Raw genomic sequence first — 21,558 nt, 5'->3', positions numbered from 1 at the left:
TGTCTAGTCTACGTACTAAGGGTTTAATGCATAATCTCATATGCTCCTTACAATAATCCCAGCAGGGAGGTACTAGTACTGTACATTATTCCCATTAAACAGATGACAAAACTGAGGCCGAGATGAGAACAAACTCAAACACGCACTGACTGAGGGCATCACACACTTGATACTCTCACATGCCATTGCGTTTATTCCTCTGTACGACCCAGCAATGAAGTGATGTACCCACACCCATTTCTTAGACAAGGAATCCAAGGCTTCTAGACATTGGCCAATAGCGCTGCTTACAAGGCCAGGAAGCACATCCGGGTGTGCCGGGCTCCTGGGCACCTGCTGGCCTGGCTGTGGTGCCCGGGGGCAGCGTGGGGGCTGAAGGGCCTCTCCGGACCAGCGCTCTCCAGGGCCGCCCCGCCCCGGGGACGGCGAGGCCTGGCCGGCAGTGAGGACAGGGGATGCCAACCCCGGCCCCGCCTAGTGCCCGATGGTGCGACCCCCAACGTGCCCCGTGTCCGGTGCGCCCTGTCACCTGCTCCCAGCCACCCTCGCCCCGCAGCCTGCACGTTACAGGAGCGCCATCGGCTCCAGTCCCAAAACGGCCGAGGGGCGAAGGGCTCAGGGGCCGTCAGGTCCCCCTGCTTCGCGCCCGGACCGGCAGGTGGGGAGCAGCTGTCAGCGCCCCGCTCGGGCGCCGCGAGGGCAGACGCGGGAGGAAGCGGCCTGGGACTCGGCGGCCTGGGGCCTCCGCCGCAGCCTCCGGGGAAGGGCGGCCGGCTCCCCGCTCCCCGCGCCCCCGGCCCCCGCTCCCGCCAGGCTGCGCCCTCCCGCCGCCGGCCGCCCGGCCGCCCGGCCGCGTTACCGGTTCCGCTGCTCCTTGAAGAGCGCCGTGAGCGCGCGGAGAGCCTCCAGGTCCGGGATGGGCGCGGGCATCATGATGCCGGACAGCCCGGCGGGCGGCGGCCTGGGCGCCGCCATCTTGCCGATGCCGAGGTGACGAGGACGAGCGGCGGCCGGAGGGGGAGCGGCGGGCGGGAAGCCGGCGGGGAGGAGGCCCGCACCTCAGGCCACGCCGCCGCCTGGCGCCCGGCAGCCCCGACCTGAAGGGAGAGCTCGCGGCACCGCGACGCCGGGTCGCCCGCGGCGGAAGGGCTGTGCGCGAGGGGAGGGGGCGGGCGGAAGTGCGGCCCGAGGGGACGGGGCGCGGGCGGAAGTGCAGCCCGAGGGGACGGGGCGCGGGCGGAGTTCTGCGTGAGGCTGAGGGAAGCAAGTCCTGGAGAGTGCAGGTCTGAGAGGAGGAGCCTGGGTTCAAGGTTCACCCCATGAGGAGGGGGTAAGGGGACAGGTTCACCTGATGGGGAGGGAGGGGGAGGGGACAGGTTCACCTGAGGGGGAGGGAGGGGGAGGGGACAGGTTCACCTGAGGGGGAGGGAGGGGGAGGGGACAGGTTCACCTGAGGGGGAGGGAGGGGGAGGGGACAGGTTCACCTGAGGGGGAGGGAGGGGGAGGGGACAGGTTCACCTGAGGGGGAGGGAGGGGGAGGGGACAGGTTCACCTGAGGGGGAGGGAGGGGGAGGGGACAGGTTCACCTGAGGGGGAGGGAGGGGGAGGGGACAGGTTCACCTGAGGGGGAGGGAGGGGGAGGGGACAGGTTCACCTGAGGGGGAGGGAGGGAGAGGGGACAGGTTCACCTGAGGGGGAGGGAGGGGGAGAGGGAAGGGACAGGTTCACCTGAGGGGGAGGGAGGGGGAGGGGACAGGTTCACCTGAGGGGGAGGGAGGGGGAGGGGACAGGTTCACCTGAGGGGGAGGGAGGGGGAGGGGACAGGTTCACCTGAGGGGGAGGGAGGGGGAGGGGACAGGTTCACCTGAGGGGGAGGGAGGGGGAGGGGACAGGTTCACCTGAGGGGGAGGGAGGGGGAGGGGGCAGGTTCACCTGAGGGGGAGGGAGGGGGAGGGGACAGGCTCACCTGAGGGGGAGGGTAAGGGGGCAGGCTCACCTGAGGGGTAAAGGGGAGTCCAGGGAGGATGAGGGGACCTGTGCACAGGCTCTCTCTAAGGAGCTGACTGAAGACCATTTCCTTTGGGTGAAGTGATCAGTGTCCGACTCCGACTCCTGGGAGCAGTCTCAGGCCCTGAAAGCTCAGTTCCCCTTCCCCAGATGTTTACCAGGCACTAAAACAGGGCGAGAAAACATTGTTCTAGCTCATCAGGGGCTTAAAATACAATTAGACGTCAAGGGGCTAAATTCTACAGCCATAGGCTACGAATGATCATTTTTCCTAAGGGAAATGAACATTTTTTACAGGAATCGGACCAGATTCTCTGGAGGGTGTTTGTAACTCACCTATTTTATTTCCATGCCCTTGATCATATCATGTATACTTCAACAGGCATTGTTGCCAAGCACTATGCTAGGTGAGATGATCCCAACCCTGAAGGAACTCAGACTATTGGGAGACAGGCAAGATGACCGAGTACAGTTAATGACTATAGAGGACTGTACAAATGGCTGTGGAACCACTTAAAATACATAGATATGTGCCCCCTACAATTTGATTTGAAGAGTAGGAGTGTGTATATAAAGTGTTTTTTATGTTCTTTCCTAAATAAATGTAAACACAATAATAAGCACCCCCAGAGTATGCAGGAGAAATGAATTGTGCACAAGCAAGTTACTTGGTATTGTAATTCAGCCTTACCCATTTGACTGACTACATAATCATTTCGTTCCACAAATACTTATATGTGCCAAACATTAGATCACCTAGCAGTGCTCAAGACAATTCAAAATGCTTAACAATCCTTAGATTACCTTAACAATCCTTAGAAAACATTCCCCTAAAGTTTAGCCTAGATCAGTGGTCGGCAAACTGAGGCTCGCAAGCTGTGGTTTGCCGCTCTGTTGACTAATGAGTTTGCCAACCACTGGCCTAGATCATTGCAATATAATCCTGATTGGTTTCTTTGCTTCTATTGCCTCCCAATATTCTAGATCCTTTAAACATGCAAGTCAAATACTTGCAGGATTTGCTTCCTTACTTCAACTTATCTGCTCAAAAGATCTAATGAGTTCCCCTTATCAATCTCTTTTTTGAATCCTTACCAGAGGAGTGAGGATATTTTTTCCATTGATTCTTAGAGAGAGTGGAAAGGAGGGGACAGGTGAAGGGAGAGAGAAACATTGATGGGAGAGAGACACATCACTTGATTGTCACACACACACACACACACACACACCAATAGGGGTGGGGATTGAACCTGCAACACAGGTAACAGCCCTTGATCTGGAATCAAACCAGAGACCTTCTGGTGCACAGGCCAATGCTCTAACCACTGAACATGCCGACCAAGGCTCCCTTACCAATCTTTAAAATTGTAACAGTAACACACCATCCAAATTCCCGATCCTCAGGAATTTTTCTCCATAGCACTGAACACTTTCTATGTCATAGTTTATTTCTAACTAGAGGCCTGATGCACGAAGATTTGTGCAATAATGGGCCTTCCTTCCCCTGGCTGCCGGCACCGCCTTTCTCTCTGGCCGGAGCCGCCTTTCCGCCTTCCCATGCTGCCCAGAGGCCTGGAGTGGCTGGGGTGGTGCAGAACGCCTGCGTTGTCGCCATGGCGATGACGCAAGCGGAATGCCCCACCCTCGGCTGCTCAGCGTATGCAAATTAACCCGCCATCTTTGTTGGGTTAATTTGCATACTCCTGATTGGCTGGTGGGTGTCGTGACAGTATGGTCAATTTGCATCTTACTCTTTTATTAGTGTAGATTGGTTTATTGTTACCTATTTTGTTTACTGCCAGAATGTACTCCAGCACCTAGAAAAGGCCCTCCTATAAAGTAATTGTTCAATAAAAGTTGAATTAATGAACAAAGAACATTTCTGAAAGATAATTTTAGGACTGTGACTTTGCATTTTCTCTTCCCAGTAGGCACCGAGCCATGAGCATCTCTCTGGACAACTGGCACAAGTGCCACAGGCTGGGGACAAGAGAAAGCCCTATCAGAAGAAGCAAATATATGAGCTGGGCCGACCTGCTGCCAACAGTAAGATCAGTACCCACTGAATACACACAGCGGAGTGCGAGGAGGCAGCAAAAAGTACAGTGCCTTGAGGCTAGATGTGGGCAACTTTTCCTGGGGCTCTAAGAGTTGTACATGCAAAACAAGAATTACTGATGTTGTCTACAATGCATCCAACAATGAACTGGTCCACACCAAGGCCCTAGTAAAGAACTGCATCATGCTCATTGACAGCACACCGACGGACAGCGGTACGAATCCCACCATGTACTGTCCCTGGGCCACAAGACGGGGGTCAAACTGACTCCTAAGGATGAAGAGACATTTGAAGAAAATTGCGAAGAAATATGATGAAAGGGGAAAGAATGCCACAATCAGCAGTCTTCTAGAGGAACAGTTCTAGCAGGGCAGTTCTTGCATACATTGCTTCAAAACCAGGCCAATGTGGCTGTGCTGCTGGGGGGCAAGGAGCTGGACTTCTATCTGAGGAAAATCAAGGCCCAGAAAGGCAAATAAATCCTCCTCTCTCCTATCTTAACTCATGTCATAAAGGTGGTCTATAGTCTATGGAAAAAATAAAAGGTATTTTCAGAAAGGAGGAAGGAAATAACAATCAAAATAGTACAGGAAAGAGGAAGGATGGAGGAGAGGAAGACAAAAAGTATAAGGAAGATTAAAAGAGAGAGATTAACAGGATAGGCTGGAAGTATTGGCAAGCAAGAGAAACAGAAGAATATTAAATTGGTCAAACATTTGGGGTGTTATTTACTGCCTGGAATCGGCTGGAGGATTTTCAACCTTGACTGAATTGACAGAACTAAGTTAATATTTCACTTGGGCTAAAAGGCATTTTTTAATGTTACGTAATCTTATGTAATTGTTTACCTTAGATCAGCAATTTTCTACTGGTGTGCCACAAGATTTTTTAAAGCATGCGATATGTGACTATTGAGTGAGGGGCCCTGACTTCTTTTCCCTTAGATTGTCAAATTAAAAATTACAACAGCCAACACAACAATTGCCATCTGGTGTGAATGAATCAAAAGTATATCTATTTTTTGTCAGATTGGCAAAAAATAAATATTTTTTGGTTTTCCATAGAATTTTAGTAATTAGTTTATGTGCCATGAGGAGAAAAAGGTTGAAAATCATCGCCTTAGGTAAACATGCCATCATTTTGATGTACCTGAATTAAACTTCAGATGAAATCTGTGATCTGAGTTTGTCTTGAGCCTGCTGCAGAAGAACTAGATCAGCAATGATTCAGTAGTCAAGAAGTAAAAATAAATAAAAAGAAAGGAAAGGAAAAAATAGAAAGCAAGGGATAAAGGTGAGATGCAAGCAAGATTTGGACCAAAGTGTATATGGTTTTTGTACAGAAAAGAGAGAATACTGTTAAAGAGAATGGAAGATGAATGATGGAGAGAAAACTTCTTGCTTGTGCTTGCTCCTCTGTCTCACTTCTTATTATCTCTGCCTATGATTCTCTCACTAGAAAGCTTATGCCATTGCCACCTATGCCACCAAAGCATCATGTGTCAATCAGGAAAAGCTCTGGTCAGTCTAGACTCTTGGCTCTGACTTTTCAAAGACAGCTTTCGGCTATAAACGTGTTTATGTACCACCTTCCTGCATCTGAAGTCCCTCAAGTCAGGGATTTTATCTTCCTCATTTCATCCAGGACCAAGCTCAGTGGCTTGCACTTAGACTCTATGCTATAAAATGTATTGATGCCCTAACTGGTTTGGCTCAGTGGATAGAGCATCAGCCTGCGGACTGAAGGGTCCCAGATTCAATTCCGGTCAAGGGCATGTAGCTTGGTTGCGGGCACATCCCCAGTAGGGGGTGTGCAGGAGGCAGCTGATTGATGTTTCTCTCTCATTGATGTTTCTAACTCTATTCCTCTCCCTTCCTCTCTGGAAAAAATCAATAAAATATATTAAGAAAAATGTATTGAAATGAAAACTTTGGAGCCTGAAGGAAAAAATAACAGAATAGTGTAAATGTTAAGAGCAGGGATCAGCAAACTGCAGCCTGCGAGCCGGATCTTTTCCACTATTTTTATAAATCGTATTGGAAACTGTCACAGTCATTTATTTCATATTACTTAATTGATGCTACAATCAGTTGAATAATTGTGGCAGAGATTGGATGGCCCAGAAAACCTAAAATATTAACTATTTGGGTTTTTGTAGGAAAGGTTTGCCGATCTCTGGTAAAGAGCATGAGATGGTGTGAATCCTGCTCTCATTTCTTAGCACCTGATCTTGGACAAGAAAACATCTCTTTAAGCCTTTTATTTGTAAAATGAAACAGTACTAATACCTACTTAATTTGGCTCAAGGTATAATTGGTAGTAAGTGACCAACAATAGACTGCTGGTATTTAAGCAATAGTTCTGATCTTTCTAGTAATAGTTGCATTGTAGGGATCAATGACTTTTATATAATTTGCAAAGTTAGCAACCGAATTTCCTATTATTGCTACTAATCCATTTTAAATGTAATTCTCATATTTCAATTTAGCCAATATTTTTAAGCATCTATCATGAACTATATTGGAATCTACCATTACAAAGATGAATAATATAATGCCTCAACCATCAATCAGCTCTCAGTCTATTAGAGAATCCAGAAATATAAACATATACTGATGATACAATGTAATAATACCAGAAAGGATGTACAAAGAGCTAGGAAACTGGGAGGTGAAGAAGGGACTACTAAAGAAGGCATTTAAGCTGAATCTTAAATAAGTAGATGAATACTGGACAAGAAAAAAATGAAAGTACATTCCAGAAAAATGGCCTAAGCGGTTAGTTTTATATCTGAATTCTACCCAACACAAAAGATATAATCTCTGTCTCATACAGGAAGTTTCACAAAATGGAAAATGTTTCACTTTTAGTAATGACAGGCTAGGTTATTTAAAGCAATCCTTTGAATAAGAAAACTTTTTAAAAATACTGAAAGAAAACCCTAGCCAGTTTGGTTCAGTGGATAGAGCATTAGCCTGCAAAACAAAGGGTCCTGGGTTCGATACCTTGGTTGCAGGCTCCTCCCCAGCCCAGGCCCTGGTCAGGGCTCCTGCATAAGGCAACTAATCGATGTTTTTCTCTTACATTGATATTTCTCTCGGTCTTTCCCTTTCTCTTCCACTCTCTCTAAAAATAAATGGGAAAATATCCTCAGGTGAGGATTAAAAAAAAAAAAAAGGCAATAAGAAAGGTGAACATTCAGCTTCATCTTAATGACCATCCAAAGTATAAAGCAATAATAAAGCAACCATGTGTCATGGGTTTAAAAATAAAGAATTGGAATGTTTATGGCATGGTTCTGCTCCAAACCATCATGAAACTACCTGGGGACTTGGCCTCCTCTGGTATACTAATTCATGTTCCCAGGTCTCTCAGAATGCCTCTTCTGCACAGACAACAAAAGAAAAAATAGGCAAATTGGACTATATGAAAATTTTTAATTTTGTACATCAAAAGAGACTACACAGTAAAAAAGCAGCCCTCAGAATGGGAGGAAATGTTTGCAAATCATATATCTGATAAGTTATTAATATCCAGAAAACTCCTAAAATTCAACAACAGCAAAAAGAACAAATAATCTGATCAAAAATGAGCAAAGGATTTGACTAGACATTTCTCTTAAGAATATCTACAAATGGGGCCAACAAGCATATGAAAAGATATTCAACATCACTAATCAGCACGGAAATGCAAATAAAACTAGGAGAGACCACCTCACGCTCATTAGGATTGCTACTATTAAGAAAAAAAGACACCAGAAAATAACTAACATTGATGAAGAGTAGAGAAATTGGAACGCTTGTGGACTGTTGTGGGTGGGGAAGTAAAATGGTACAGCCACAGTGGAAAACAGTATGGCAGTTCTTCAAAAAATTAAAGAGGGAATCACCACATGATCCAGCAATTCCACTTCTAGAGACTTTGAAAGAAGGATCTCAGAGGGATATTTGTACACCCATAGTCATAGCAGCATTATTCACAAAAGCTAAAATGTGGAAGCAACTCAGTGTTCATCAATGGATAATTGAATAAGCAAAACATGGTTCATCCACATAGTGACTATTTACTATTCAACCTTAAAAGGAAAGGAAAATGACATATACTACAACATGGACGAACCTTGAGGACATTAAGCTAAGTGAAATAAACCAGTCATACAAAAAAAACAATAATGTATGATTCCACTTATATGAGGTGGAGTAGTCACATTCATAGAGCTGGAAAGTAGAATGGTGGTTGCCAGGGCCTGGGAGAGAGGAAGGAATGGAGAGTTTTTAATGGATAGAGTTTCAGTTTTACAAGATGAAAAGAATTATAGAGATGAATGGTGGTGATGGTTGCACATTGTGAATGCACTTAATACCACTGAACTGTATACTTAAAAATGATGAAGCCAAAACCGGTTTGGCTCAGTGGATAGAGCGTCAGCCTGCGGACTGAAAGGTCCCAGGTTCGATTCCGGTCAAGGGCATGTACCTTGGTTGCGGGCACATCCCCTGTAGGGGCTGTGCAGGAGGCAGCTGATTGATGTTTCTCTCTCATCGATGTTTCTGACTCTCTATCCCTCTCCCTTCCTCTCTGTAAAAAAATCAATAAAATGTATATTAAAAAAAAAAAAATGATGAAGATAGAAAATTTTATATTATGTATATTTTACTACAAGTGTAAAAATTGGAGGAAGAAAAGGCCACCTCTGTGGGCACAGGCCCAGGTATATCTCTTGCCTGGAAACTTGCTCTGCTTTACACTTCCCAGCAGCTAAGATCACAGAAGGTTGAAAATCAGTAAAGAAAAGAAATCTAGGGGGACAAGGACACATATATAATACCTTAATCAGAAAGAAAAAAAAAAAAAGAAAAAGACTGATAACACCCAAAAAAAAGAAAGGAAGAAAGAAAAGAAATCTATTGGCAGAAAAGAAGAGAAATTCATTGAGAACAATCTGCAAAGGCCAGAATTGCTTTATATGAAGTGAGCTTTGTCAAGTCAATCAGTACCAAACAATATTCAGATATTATTAACACTCCTGCCACCTTCTCTGCCTGAACTTGGAATTTCTGCACTGGCATTGACATTGTCTGGCATTGAGCCCTTAATTATAAACATTTGGCAGAAAACTATGGAAGAGAAACTTACAAATGTCATTCTGAATGTAACTATCATTGGTCTAACAGTGGTTTAGACCAATGCTATTCAAAGTGATCTTTGTGGACCAATTTGCAACAAGATTACCTCTGAGTAAGATGGATGAAGGACTTAAGTATTTTATTTCAAGAAATATTTTATTTACTTCAAGACTGTAAAGTGACAGTGATCAAGACAGTGGAGATGAATGTAATAGAATGGAGAGATCAGAAATTAACCCACATTTATATGGTCAATTCGTTTTTGACAAAAGCACCAAGGTAATTCAAAGGGGAAAATAGCCCTAGCTGGTTTTCTCAGTGGATAAAGCGTCGACCTGCCGACTGAAGGGTCCCAGGTCAAGGACGCATGCCTGGGTTGTGAGCTCGATCCCCAGTGTGGGGCGTGCAGGAGGCAGCTGATCATTGATTCTCTCTCATCATTGATGTTTCTATCTCTCTCTTCCTTTCCCTTCCTCTCTGAAGTCAATAAAAATATGTAAAAAAACAAAAATTCAAAGGGGAAAACAATGAGATACCACTATGCAACCATTAGAAAGGCTGAAATTAAAGACATAGTAACAGTTACTTACGATGTAGAGCAACTAGAAGTCTTATATGTTGCTGATGGGACTGCAACTTGGTATGGCTACTTTGCAAAACATTATGGCGATATCTTTAAAAGTTATATACTTACAACAAAGCGTATGTATATGTCTTTCCATGCAAAGTAACATTTACATAGCCCCAAGCTGGCAGGAACCAAGTGTCCATCCACTGGTGAATGGACAAACTGTGGTATATCCACATGAAGAAACCAGGCACAAAAAGACTGCCTGTTGTATTATTACATTTATTTGAACTTTCTAGAAAAGGCAAACAATATAAAGACAGAAAGTAGACCTGTGCCCAGCTGGTGTGGCTCAGTGGTTGAGCATCTACCCAGGAACCAAGAGGCCACCAGTTCAACTCCCAGTCAGGGCACATGCCCGGGTTGCAGGCTCCATCCCCAGTAGGAGGGATGCAGGAGGCAGCCGAACAATGACATTCCTCTCTCATCGATGTTTCTGTTCTCTATCCCTCTCCCTTCCTCTCTCTGAAATCAGTAAAAAAACGTATTTTAAAAACAAAAACAAAAAACCTCGTCAAAGTATTGAAGTAAAAAGCTCCTGCCTGCCATGCTACTGGGCACTGCCTGATATGAAGCACCTGACCATGATGTCAAGTCACCATGTGGCCAGTGCTGCCCATCATGAGCTGGATTCTTCCAGACCCTCCGCGCGTGCAGCAGCAACTCGTCCTAAGACAGGAGTAGCAGGACTGGGCCTGAGCACCAGCAAGGCCAGAGGGCAGCCGTAACACCAGCAAGCGGCCCCAAGTCATGGCACCGCCGCTGTTGCGCGGGCACGTGTCCCGAAGCTCTCACTACCTCTGGCCATACGATGGGCGTCGCTCATGATCAGATGGACAAGGGAAACTAGCCAGCCTGGGGCGCAGGTGGGATTGCTTGGTGTGATGTCAGTTTCCGCCGGCCGCCGCTGTGACATCATCACAAACTCAGGGGCTTCACAAAACAACACAGACTTGGTATCGTACAAATGGAGTCTCTCACACATCTTCACAGACTTCGTGGCTTGAGTGATTTAGTGTCTCACTGTTCTGATGACTGAAATGGAAGTCACTGGGCGAAAGCGAGGTGCTGACAGGGGCAGGCCTGCGTCCCATCCAGAGCCTCTAGGGGAGAACCCAGTTCCTGGCCTGTTCTCGTTTTAGAGGCCACCATGCTCCCTGGCTTGTGGCCCCTCTCTCCAGCCTCAAAGCCAGCAGCCCAGGGCTGAAGGTGAGTCCTTCGCACGCTGCCCTCCCTCTGGCTCTCTGCTTCCCTCGTCTCATCCCCTTTTCTAGCCTCACACGGCCCCGCCCTCTGCTGGCACGTTCGCTGCCCGCATTTATTTCACGGGGTCCTGTACTCACTGATGGTGTCGGTCCTTTAACATGTCAGCGTCAGGAGGGCGAGAGCCTCGTCTACCTGTGTCCCCCGATCTCCTCGGCCTGTGGCCCAGCACCCGGCTCTGTGGGTTCAGAGCGCACATCGAAGACACTCAGCCTCCTTCCCCCCGCCCCCCCTCCTGCCTTCAGGCTGTGGAACCTGGGGCCGGCCACTGAGCCTCTGGCTCCCAATCGGTCCAATGAGACCAGAGGCCGGCTGCTGCGAGGAGAAATGAGGGAGCACAGTAACAAAGCATGGCGGGGTGCACACAGTGAACATCACACAGTGAACATGTGTGTGTGGGGATGGGGTGCAGAGCCCACGGCATCTGTGCCCCCCCATTTCCCGTGTGGGCCAGGAGCAGAGCCATCTGCTGGGGGAAGCTGTGGGGGCCTGGAATGGATGCTGAGAAGAGGAGGGAGGGGGGAGCCATGAGGAGCGAGCAGCTGACGGGGTAGCAGGCTCTGTGGGCAGCACACATCCTTGGTGTGGGATTTCCTCCCCGGGCGAGGAGCTGCGGCGGGCGGACAGGACAGGTGCTTGTGCAAAGCCGGGCGGAGGAGCAGGGCGGAAGGACGAAGGGGCAGCGCAGTGAGGGTCCTGGCCAGAGAATGGTGCGACCTGGCCTGCGTGGTCTGGAGGCCGGAGGCAGGGAGCGGAGGTGCGGGCCGCGTGGGGAAGTCCAGGGCCTGGAGAGGAGGGTGAGGTCACAGGGGTGGGGGACGGAGGCGTGAGGGGACTGGCAGCGCCATCGGAAGCTGTGGTCAGGGAGTGGGACCGTGGAGTGCAGCTGGAACTGTCCACGGGTGACCAGGCCCGGGTGTGGGCGGCCGGAGGGGAGTGGAGGTGAGAGTCACCAGGGAGGAGGAGGTGTGGGGTGGACAGACATCTGGCAGCGCCCTCCGGTCTCCAGGCCTCGGTGCCGGTCTCTGGGGCTCCGTCTGTCCTCCAGATGACTCACAGATGCGCCCCTGGCCCCCACCCCCAGCCCGCAGTTCCTCCTGTGTGTTTTCCTTCTACCTAACATGCGAACCAGGCTTCCACCACGGACGGCCAGACATCCCTCAAACGGAACTTATTTTCTTTATACCAAACCCTTCCCTTTCTTAACCACCCTATCATTGTCTGCCCAACCCCCCAATTTTAATGTCATTCGCTTCCGCTCCTGTGTTGTTGGTTTTGGTCCCATCAGCGTGTCTGCGCTGAATCCTCATGAATTATTTTGTCCATAACACAGCGCTCAGCAAAGCCCCATCCTTCCGCTTTCAGAGCGAAAACCCTGCCCAGGAGTTGGCAGCACAGACCTGGAAGGTGAGGGCTGAGAAATGGGCCGAGTCTGTGGTGAGTGCCGGGAGCCGGCGGGCAGAAGCCCTCAGATGGGCGAGAAACAGCACAGCTTCGCAGCCAGACACATGTGTCCTGGCCAGACAGACAGATGTGGGTTCCAGGCCGGCTCAGGGGGGACCTCGGACGAGTCACTTCTCTCAGCCTCAGTGGAGGAAAATGACTCCTAATGGGGATATTATCAATACTTGTTGAAATTAGCTGTGAGCCTGCCTGGCACACAGTAGGCGCCTGCTGGATGCTGGTCCCCTTCCAGTAGAGCCACCGGCTGCAGGCGCACCCGCATGCTGGATGGAGGATGAGGCTGCTGCACCCTCACTGGTCACCCAACTGGCCTCGGAGTCTCCGTTTCTTCATCTGCTTTGCCCACTGGACAAGGCTGTTGAGGTCCAATCCTATATAATGAAAGGGTAATATGCAAATTGACTGAACGACCAGTCACTATGATGCGCACTGACCACCAGGGGGCAGACGCTCAATGCATGAGCTGCCCCTGGTGGTCAGTGCGCTCCCACAGGGGGAGCGCCGCTCAGCCAGAAGCCGGGTTCACGGCTGGTGAGTGCAGCGGTGGTGGCAGGAAGTGGGCCTAAGTCATCAGTCCGACATCCCCCAAGGGCTCCCAGACTGCGAGAGGGTGCAGGCTGGGCTGAGGGACTCCCCCCTCAGTGCATGAATTTTGTGCACCAGGCCTCCAGTATAGTTATACTATACTCCACGCGCTTTGCAGATGGCGATGTTTCCGTCCCAAGTAACTTAGCAAATCATCGCCCAGGCAATGCTGCCCACATGAACCCTGCAGTCCAGGCCCACGGAGAACACTGTCCCTCAAATGCTGTTTCATTCATGTCGCTCGGAACTGTCACGGTGCAGGCTTGTCACTGTGGACTGAGGCTGAGAGAGTCCCGGAGCCGGGCTGCCTGTGCCCGAGACTCCGCCCGAGGCCCTGCCAGCCGTGTGCCCGGGACACACAAGGCGACCGTCTCGTTGGGTGACATGAGCACCTGAGGGCCCGGGGCACGGTTAGCACAGTGTCTGGCACATAGTACGTGCTCAGTAAGCGTGAGCTTATGCCTCCACCCACTACCCAAATGCCCCCACAGGCACGGAGGTCTCTGTCACTCTCTTAGGAAGGCCCCGGGCTGAAGGCCCCCAACACTGGGCACTCTGCAGAGTGACCCTCCCTGGGGATCAGGATGGGGTGGGGGGAGGGAAGGGGTCGGCGTGAGAGGGCGGCGGTGTCCTCTGTCAGGGTCCCCGTTGTGCTTTCTGTTCTCTCTGTGCCGCCTGCAAACCCACCAGCACAGGCAGCGCCGCCTGCAAGCAGCAGAGGGGACGGTGTCTGCGCCTTTCGACCCTCGGCTCGGGGAGGCCTTGTACGTGAGCTGGGACGGCAAGCGAGGCCCTGGGTGGGAAGCGGGTTGGAGCAGCTCTGACAACTTACAGGAACTCCTGGCTACCGTGTCTGCTCCGTCTGAGCTCAGTACCCCGTCTCTCCTTTCTGCGCCCCCTCCTCCCCCAGCACCCCCGCCAGAGCACAGCCTCTCCCTGCGCAGGGCGCCCTCCACGCGCTTGCCTGGGCCTCCCATACAGGCGGCCACCCATCACGCACCCAAGCTCTCCCCGCGGCTCCCCCAGCCTCGCTCTCTCCTCTGGGGGACACACTCTCCCCGGCTCCCTCACTTTCAGGGCGGGAACTGTTGCTGGTTTTCATGTTTCCTTGGCTCCGGGTTTAAACTCTTTCTTTTCCTTTCCTTCCCCTCAGCGGTAGCAACCCCAACCCCCTGCCTCTGCCACGGGCGTTGCTCTGCGCGTAGGGAATAGGAAGTGGGAGCCATTCGGGGCTCGCCATCCAGATGGTGAGGCGGCTGTGAGCCAGGGTGAGCGCAGGCCACGAGGAGAGGGAGGCGGGCAGCAGCCCGGTCCCCAGGCCCGGCTCAGGCTCCCTGGCCAGGCTGCCTCTCCGGCTCCCGGGGACTCACTGGGGCTTCCCAGGGGTCCTAACCCCCCCCTCCACCCCCCCCCCCAGGATCACACCCACACCTGCAAGGGGATCCACCACGGGGAGGAAGTGTGTGGAGGAGGCAGGGCGGGGAGAAAAGAGGGAAGGCCATTTAGCGGGAAAGCGAAGCTATCTGTCGTGGAGAATACTGGAATGTTCCTGCCGGAGGCGAAGGGGAGGAAAATGTAAAAGTCTGGGGGGGAAGCAGCAGGAAGAACAGCCACTCCGGCTGCGGCACCAGCAAGCAGTCATTTGAGACCCCAGAGCGACACCTAGCGGCCACCTGGGGAGAGGCTTCCCGCGCGGAGGCTGGGGAGGCTCCGGCCTCCTGGGCTGGGCGCTCACCTCGCCTGCCCCCGCCGAGGGGGGGGGGAGGGGGCGACCCTGGGTTCAAGTCCTGGCACAGACACCAGCTAGGCACCCTCAGACCAGAAACTCTGTCGGGAGGGCTCCTTCTCCTGCCCCAACGTCCCTGGGCTCCCAGCCCCGCCTCGCACAGCCCGGCCCGCCCTCCCTGCGGAACTGGGGTGCCCAGGCAGGACAGGCTGGCTGCTCGGGCACGAGGCCCACCTTTAAAGCCTTCAGATTGCTCCTGACACAGGACCGCACCCCCGGGTGCCACGCGGCCAGCACAGGGCTTTGCTGGCAGGAAGCTCCAGAAAGATCTGCCGGGGGGAAAGGGCCAGGGTTCTAGCCTGGAAGCTGCACAGCTCTTCCAGAAAGTTCTCCCTGTGCCTTAGTCAGACTGGCCTCTACAATTCTGCCCCATTTGTCCTGTCCAGGCTTCTGAAGCAACTCAGAGTCGCTTGTGTTAATGCGCGGCCTGCAGACGGCTTCTAGGTTCCCTGAAGACGTTGTCATGTGGGACTAACTACGCCCAACTTCCCTCATTCTTTAGGGCAGTGGTTCTCCATCCAGGACACCTGCTGTCCCCCAGGGGACCTCTGGCCTTGTCTGGAGACCTTCTGGTTGCCACCCCTGGAGGAGAGAGGCTGCTACTGACACCTAGTGGGCAGAGACCAGGATGCCCAACCTCCAAGGATGCTCAGGGCGGCCCCGCCCCCATGGCACACACAAAGAGCCAACGGGCCCCAAGGGCGAGGGCTGAGCCTGAGGAGCTGCTGGAGTCCCCAGGCTCCCCCACATCCAGTCCCCTCGGGGACACGCTCCAGGGGTCGCTGCCGCTGCTACTGCGCTGTGGTCCTGAGCCCAGCCCAGGCCTGCACGCCGGAGGCCTCTCCGTGGGAGATTCCATCCCTCTCTCATCGGGTCGCCGTGTCCTTCTGAGCAAAGAACATGTACACGCCAACGTGCGTGCCATGCAGTAAAGGACACGTAGCACTAGAAACACTCGTGTTGTTTCCACACGTGAAGATGTCGGGTACAATGAACAGTCCCACCAGGCAGATCCCATTTTGAACAATCGCTGTTGCACAAACATGTTTCCTGAACCATGGCCTCAGCAGAGGAATGGGAGCAGGCAGGACAGAGGGGGGGCGCTTGTCAGGTGAAATACGAAAGGCGGCCGGCTCCCCAACGACCTCTGGGACGGGGAGCTTTGTCCCCTTGACATCCGGGCTCATTTTTCACGAGCTCAGGTCACCCCCTTGGAGATTTCCGGGACGCTCCATGATACGGAGCCGTGGTTGAAAAAGTGGCCGCTGAGGTCTGCTCAGCGATCGGATCCAGAGACCAAACCCGCTCTGCCCAGTGGCTCAGCCGGCACTGGAGGGCCCTGGGCAGCGGGGTCTGCAACGCCCAGCCGGGCTTTTATGAAGTCGGGTTGTTCACGGCTCTGTGTGTGGGTTTCACGAAGGATCCCCGAGGCGGCTCGGCTGAGGGGCAGGTGGATCCCCGATACCCGACACATTCATTCTGTAGTCCTAAGTGTCGGTTTTTACGGAACAGCAAACACCGGGTTTGTTTTTATAAACTGGAAGCAGAGGAAATAAAACCCCTTTCGCCAGCCCCTGGGGTCTTTCCTTCAGCATAGAAAGTCCTAAAGTAAATTGTGGGTTCCTCTGGCCCCGTCCTGAGCGGCAGTGTTTCCCTGCCTACACTATCATTAACGCAATGAGACGAAACTCACTTGGCTGGCGGGATCCCGGCACGCACATCTGGTTTAGGCTCCGGAGACGGGGGAGCGGATTTTATAGGGGCTCCAGGTAGTCAGGAGACCTCTTGTTTCTGTGCTGGCGAGGCCCTCATTCCTGGGAGCAGGAGTGCCTAGCAAATAGGGGCAGATTATAAATCACGTTTCTGGTGAGAATGACGAAGCGGAGGAGCCCTGCCTCAGGGAAGCTGTCCAATTTGTCAGGTAGAATTCAGCCTCTGATACAGAGCGAGCCCGTTCTTGTCGTGTTCGGGCCGATTCCCTGTGGAAAGAATCTGTTCGGAACTGTCAACAACGCCGAGAGCGGGAGCAACGCGGGTGGAATGTGGGGACCCCTGGGGGAGCTGGGTGGGGTTCCCTCATTTACCACCCCGTCCCTCCACCCCTCACCCGGCAGGCATTCTCCGGCCTCTGAAATCACGGGGCTCCCGCCCATCAAGGTGAGTTTCTGCTCATAAAAGTAGAACACAGGTCGCATCTGTTACGTTTATGAACAGGACGATGGAAACACTGACTCTAAAAGCAGGCAGCCCGGCCGGCGCGGCTCTGTGGTTGAGGGTTGACCTATGAACCAGGAGGTCACAGTTCAATTCCTGGTCAAGGGCACACGCCCGGGTTGCAGGCTTGATCCCCAGTGTGGGGCCTGCAGGAGGCAGCTGATCCATGATTCTCTGTCATCATTGATGTTTCTACCTCCCTCTCCCTTCCTCTCTGAAATCAATAAAAAATTATTTAAAAAATAATAATATAAAAACATAAAGACAGCAGGGAGAGTACCAGGCGTTTCACTGAGAGGAGAGGGTACAGACCGACCCACTTCCGTCCCCACTGGGGTCTAGACCGGACAGGCCCCCCTGGGAGAGGAGGGGCGGGTTTTGATGTTGAACCCTATTGTTTGATGATTCTGAAGGGTCTACGGCCCGGAAGGTGCTGCGGGTAGGTCCACCTAAGGGCCGAGCAGGCAGCACCTCAGCAAGTGAAAGGGACTTTATTCTATAATCACACCGTGTGGGGAGAAAAGAGGATGCAGTCATGTGGTCTCCACACCCGAACCCGGAGCCCAGCCCCCGTGGCCCTGTCCTCCCAGGGCCTCCCAGCTCTCGGGCAGCCCAGTCCCCGGGCACCCCCGGCTGCAGGCCCGGGGGAGCGTGCGTGTCTCAGAGCAGGAGCTGCGGCTCAGGAGGGAAACTCGGGCACGGCTCTCCCTTTCCCTGGGACACGGGGACCCTCCCCAAAGCTCCCCCTGCCCCTGCCGGGCCCCAGGACCTGCCCCACTGACCCTGCCCTGCCCTTGGGACAGGCCCCTCGGGACCAGGGACCACAGGTCCGAGAGGCCATGTCACCAACGGACCCCGAGGGCCGGTGCTGCCCCCAGTGCCCCAGAAGAGACACCCACAGACCTGCCCCCAGCCCAGCCCTGGGTTAGGGTTAGGGTTGTTAGGGTTAGGGTTAGGGTTAGGGTTAGGGTTAGGGCTAGGGCTAGGGCTAGGGCTAGGGCTAGGGCCACAGGACCTGGCAGGGAAGCGATCTCCTGGTCTTCTCAGACCTCCAAGGACCGCGGTGTGAATGGTGGGCTTGCTCCCTGGACTCCCTGAGTCCCTGCCAGCTGCTCTCCATTCAAGACTCACCTCAAAGGCCACCTCCTCCAGGAAGCGCTCCTGGTCCCACCTTTTGAATTGCATTGCCCGCACCCTCTGCTCCTGCTGGTGCTCAGGCAGCTCTGCTCAGTGTACCCTGGGCCGTGGCTCCCTGCCTCCCTTCACAGCAGCATCTGCTTATCAACCACTAGACTCTGTGCCGGTCTCTCTGGCCAGCATTGCACCGGGGTCCTCACCGCGGCCTGCGGGCAGAGGACCTGCCCGGGGCCACTCCTCTGGACCGATGGGTGATGGAGGCCGGTCATCCTCCTGGGCCTCAGGGAGGGACACCCAGAGGCCGGAGGCGCCGGCGCCTATGCAGGGCCAGGGAGGGCTCCGCCGCCCACCCAGCCGCCACCCTGGGGCTCCGCTTCCCTCGCTGCCGAAACGTTAGCGATGCCGGCGAATCCTTCCAGGCCCTGCCACCCACGGCCCTTTGTGGGAGGAGCAGTGGCTGGCTGGGTTATGGGGGAGGAGACCAAGGCACAGAGCGGTTCAGCAACTGGCGCAGGCCACACAGCTCGGAAGGTGCAGCTCCGGGAGCCCACGCCGCACGGGCCCTGGCCGGCGCTCTCGGCCACCCCAGGTGTGGCCGCGGCAGGAGCCGTCCTCCCCCTCAGCTCCCAGGGCGGCGGGGACTGTGCACACCTTTCCGACTGGCACTGGCGGTCCGGTCCGAGAGAGGGAGGCGGCTGCAGGGGGGCGGGGGGTGGGGGGGCAGCTAGAGCTGCTGGGAGCACCGGCTGGGAGCAGAGGCGGAACCGGGGTAGAGAGGGGAAATGTCCGGCTCCAGATCCCTCGCTGATGCTGTGAGGAGGGTCTGCCCCTGTGGAGGGCCAGAGGAAGCCCCGCTGGGACAGGCCACCTCTCATCACTCTGCGGGGCCAGGCCTGCGGGCACCGAGGGACCACGCTGACTCCCTCTCACCCGGGAGCTGGGACACGCACTCCTGTCGCCACCGCGGCCTCCTGGGCGTCCTGCCCCTGCCCAGGGCCCAGGCCCGCGTCTCCGGTTCCATCCACACCCGGGAGCTTCCCGGTCTCTGCGCCCCGAGCGCCCGGTGGCGGCGACTCCCGCACCTCCTCCTGCCCCTGCGCCCGAAATCTGGCGCTGACAAGGCCGCCATCGCGCAGGCGGGACCGTGGGTCGGCCAGCGTGGCCTGGCCTGACTCAGACCTGTTTGCCCACCCGAAGGCGCTTTGTGTCGAAGTCAAACTGCCCTTAATGCATTCTCCATTCTCACAAAACCACCGCCGCCGATTAGGAAACAAAGCCAGCCCACGAGGCCGCTCCTGGCGGCGCCCCCTTTTCTTTGATCCATGAGCGTCCGAGCGCGAGCCGCCTCCGCCCTCGAGCCCGAGAGGCGGTAATGGCCGTGAAGTGGCCGCCGAGTGTTTGCCCGGCGATGAAAGCGAGCGTTTGAGAACCCGGGATAAAGGAGGACCACGCCGGCTCCCCGGACCCCGTCGCTGAGAATATTAACGAATTAATGGTTGACTCGCGCTGCAGATGTCTGTTTGCTCTGCTGCTCGGAAGCCCACAGCGTTTCCTTAGCAACCGCGCCATCGGCCGCCCCCAGCTCCCCGAGGGCGCGGGCGCCTCTCCAGCGGCTTCGCAGTGTTTGCCGAAGGGGAGATGATGGATGGAGACGCTCTAAAGGGGCCATTTCTCTCCTTCCCTTTTCCTTCCCGTTGCCATTGAAAGCTGACATGGGGAACACCTCCTGAATCAACACCTAATTCCCCGCCGTCCGGCCGACAAAGCCCCGCGTCCTAACCAAACAGCCCGCTTCCACCGCGTGCGCCCCGCTCGTGCGTGCATGTGTGTGCGCACACATGTGCCGCCGCCGCCTGCTGACACACGGCATGCGGGTGTGTTCGCTTCGCTGACGTCAAGCCCTCCGCAGACTCGGGGCCTGTGTGCGGGCCGAGCCGCCGGCCGGACCAGCTCACCAAGGGCCGGCCGCTGAGGGTGGAAGGTTCTGGATTTGCGGAGTCAGGAGTCCACTTACCCACAACAGCTCACGTGGCAGCAAGTCCGAGTTCCTCGCGCCAACACTTACACAGGGACTTAGCCAGCCGGGCGGGCGGACCTGGACGGCAAAGAAGAGGCTTCACGGAGGAAGAGCCAGCCGACTCCGGCCACTTTCCCTGGTCCACCCCTGCCGCCCGGGGAGCGTGGGCGAGGCCTTGTCACTTCTCGGGGGACGGAGTCTGAAGGAGACAGGCGAGGGGAAGAAACGAGAAGGCACAGGCAGCGTTTTCCAAGGAGCACAAACCCGGGAGGCCAGCGCAGGCCCGTGTCCGTGAGCGCCTCTGAATGTGTGTGTCTCCTTTTCCACAGCAGCTGTCGCGGCGTGGAGCTGAGAAGCAGTGGTCACAGGCAAGGGCGACTCAAGGAGGGAGCCACTTCCGGCCGGCGTGGCTCCGTGGTTGAGCGTTGACCTGTGAACCAGGAGGCCATGGATCGATTCCCGGTCAGGGCACAGGCCCGGGTTTAGGCTCGATCCCCACTAGGGGGTGTGCAAGAGGCAGCGGATCCATGATGCTCTCTCATCACTAATGTTTCTCTCTCCCCCGCTCCCTTCCTCTCTGACATCAATAAAAATAAATGTAAGAAGGAAAAAAAAAAAAGGAAGGAGCCATTTGCCTGCCCCCAATGAGGGTGCCCTCGGAGGTCCCTGGGTCTTGGGAGGCCCCGGTCCAGTTGGCTGGCTGTCCGGGCAGCACTAAAGCAGGGTGCGGTCACAGAGATGGAGCACAGAGAGTGGGGCTCCTGTGGCCCAGCGCCGTCACCTGGACGCAGAGGTGGAGCGAGGCCCCGGCAGGCGCACGGGTCGGGGGAGAAGATATCGCTTTATGGCAAGTTTCAGACTCCAACCCATCACGCCCCTTCCCATGTTAGCGCAGGTCACCCACGCCCCTTCCCATGTTAGCGCAGGTCACCCACGCAGACCCCTGGCCAGGTCACCTGCATCACCCTTCACTCCTTCCCGTCCTCACAGCCAGTGGAGGGAGACCTGGCGCTCACACACCGGCCAGCTGGTCGGGAGACAGCTCCCCACTCAGAGGTCAGGGCGGGAAAAGGAAGGTGAACTTGGAAATGGCCCGTTTATCTCGAGGGTGATGCACAGACACAGACAATGGGGCGGTGAAGGCCTGGGGCAGGGGGTGGGGCGGGCCAGTGCGGGGAGAAAGGGGACATATGTAATACTATCAACAATAAAGATAAAAAAAAAGAAGAAGAAAGAAATGGCCCGTTTCACAGCCAGCCAGGAGCCCCCGGA

General features: G+C 54.2%; 1 protein-coding gene, 1 long non-coding RNA gene and 1 pseudogene across 6 annotated transcripts in view; 1 reads left to right on the top strand and 2 right to left on the bottom strand.

Moving 5' to 3' along the window:
* ATXN10 (ataxin 10) overlaps window positions 1-1,149 on the bottom strand; it is a 127,822-nt gene extending 126,673 nt beyond the window's left edge. For all 5 annotated transcript variants that reach the window (XR_008556684.1, XR_008556685.1, XM_054719634.1 and 2 more), the window contains exon 1: window positions 860-1,149. Coding sequence is in view for 3 of the 5 variants with exons in the window: in XM_054719634.1 (XP_054575609.1) it covers window positions 860-975 (116 nt within the window). In the remaining 2 variants the exon portion in view is untranslated. The remainder of the gene's footprint in view (window positions 1-859) is intronic.
* A 2,799-nt stretch (window positions 1,150-3,948) lies between these two features.
* Window positions 3,949-5,931, top strand: LOC103298640 (40S ribosomal protein S8-like; annotated as a pseudogene).
* A 6,328-nt stretch (window positions 5,932-12,259) lies between these two features.
* Window positions 12,260-20,705, bottom strand: LOC114227752 (uncharacterized). Its single transcript, XR_008556551.1, has 5 exons — window positions 20,284-20,705; window positions 16,612-16,748; window positions 15,093-15,187; window positions 14,564-14,681; window positions 12,260-12,918 (listed from the first exon to the last, which is right to left on the bottom strand). It is a non-coding gene; the product is annotated as an uncharacterized LOC114227752 (long non-coding RNA).
* Window positions 20,706-21,558: the final 853 nt, after the last annotated feature.

This window comes from Eptesicus fuscus, chromosome 7, assembly GCF_027574615.1.
Source record: "Eptesicus fuscus isolate TK198812 chromosome 7, DD_ASM_mEF_20220401, whole genome shotgun sequence".
Classification (NCBI taxonomy): Eukaryota; Metazoa; Chordata; class Mammalia; order Chiroptera; family Vespertilionidae; genus Eptesicus; species Eptesicus fuscus.
The sequence above is the reverse complement of the archived record's forward strand: the minus strand, read 5'-3'. Positions and strand labels throughout refer to the sequence as shown.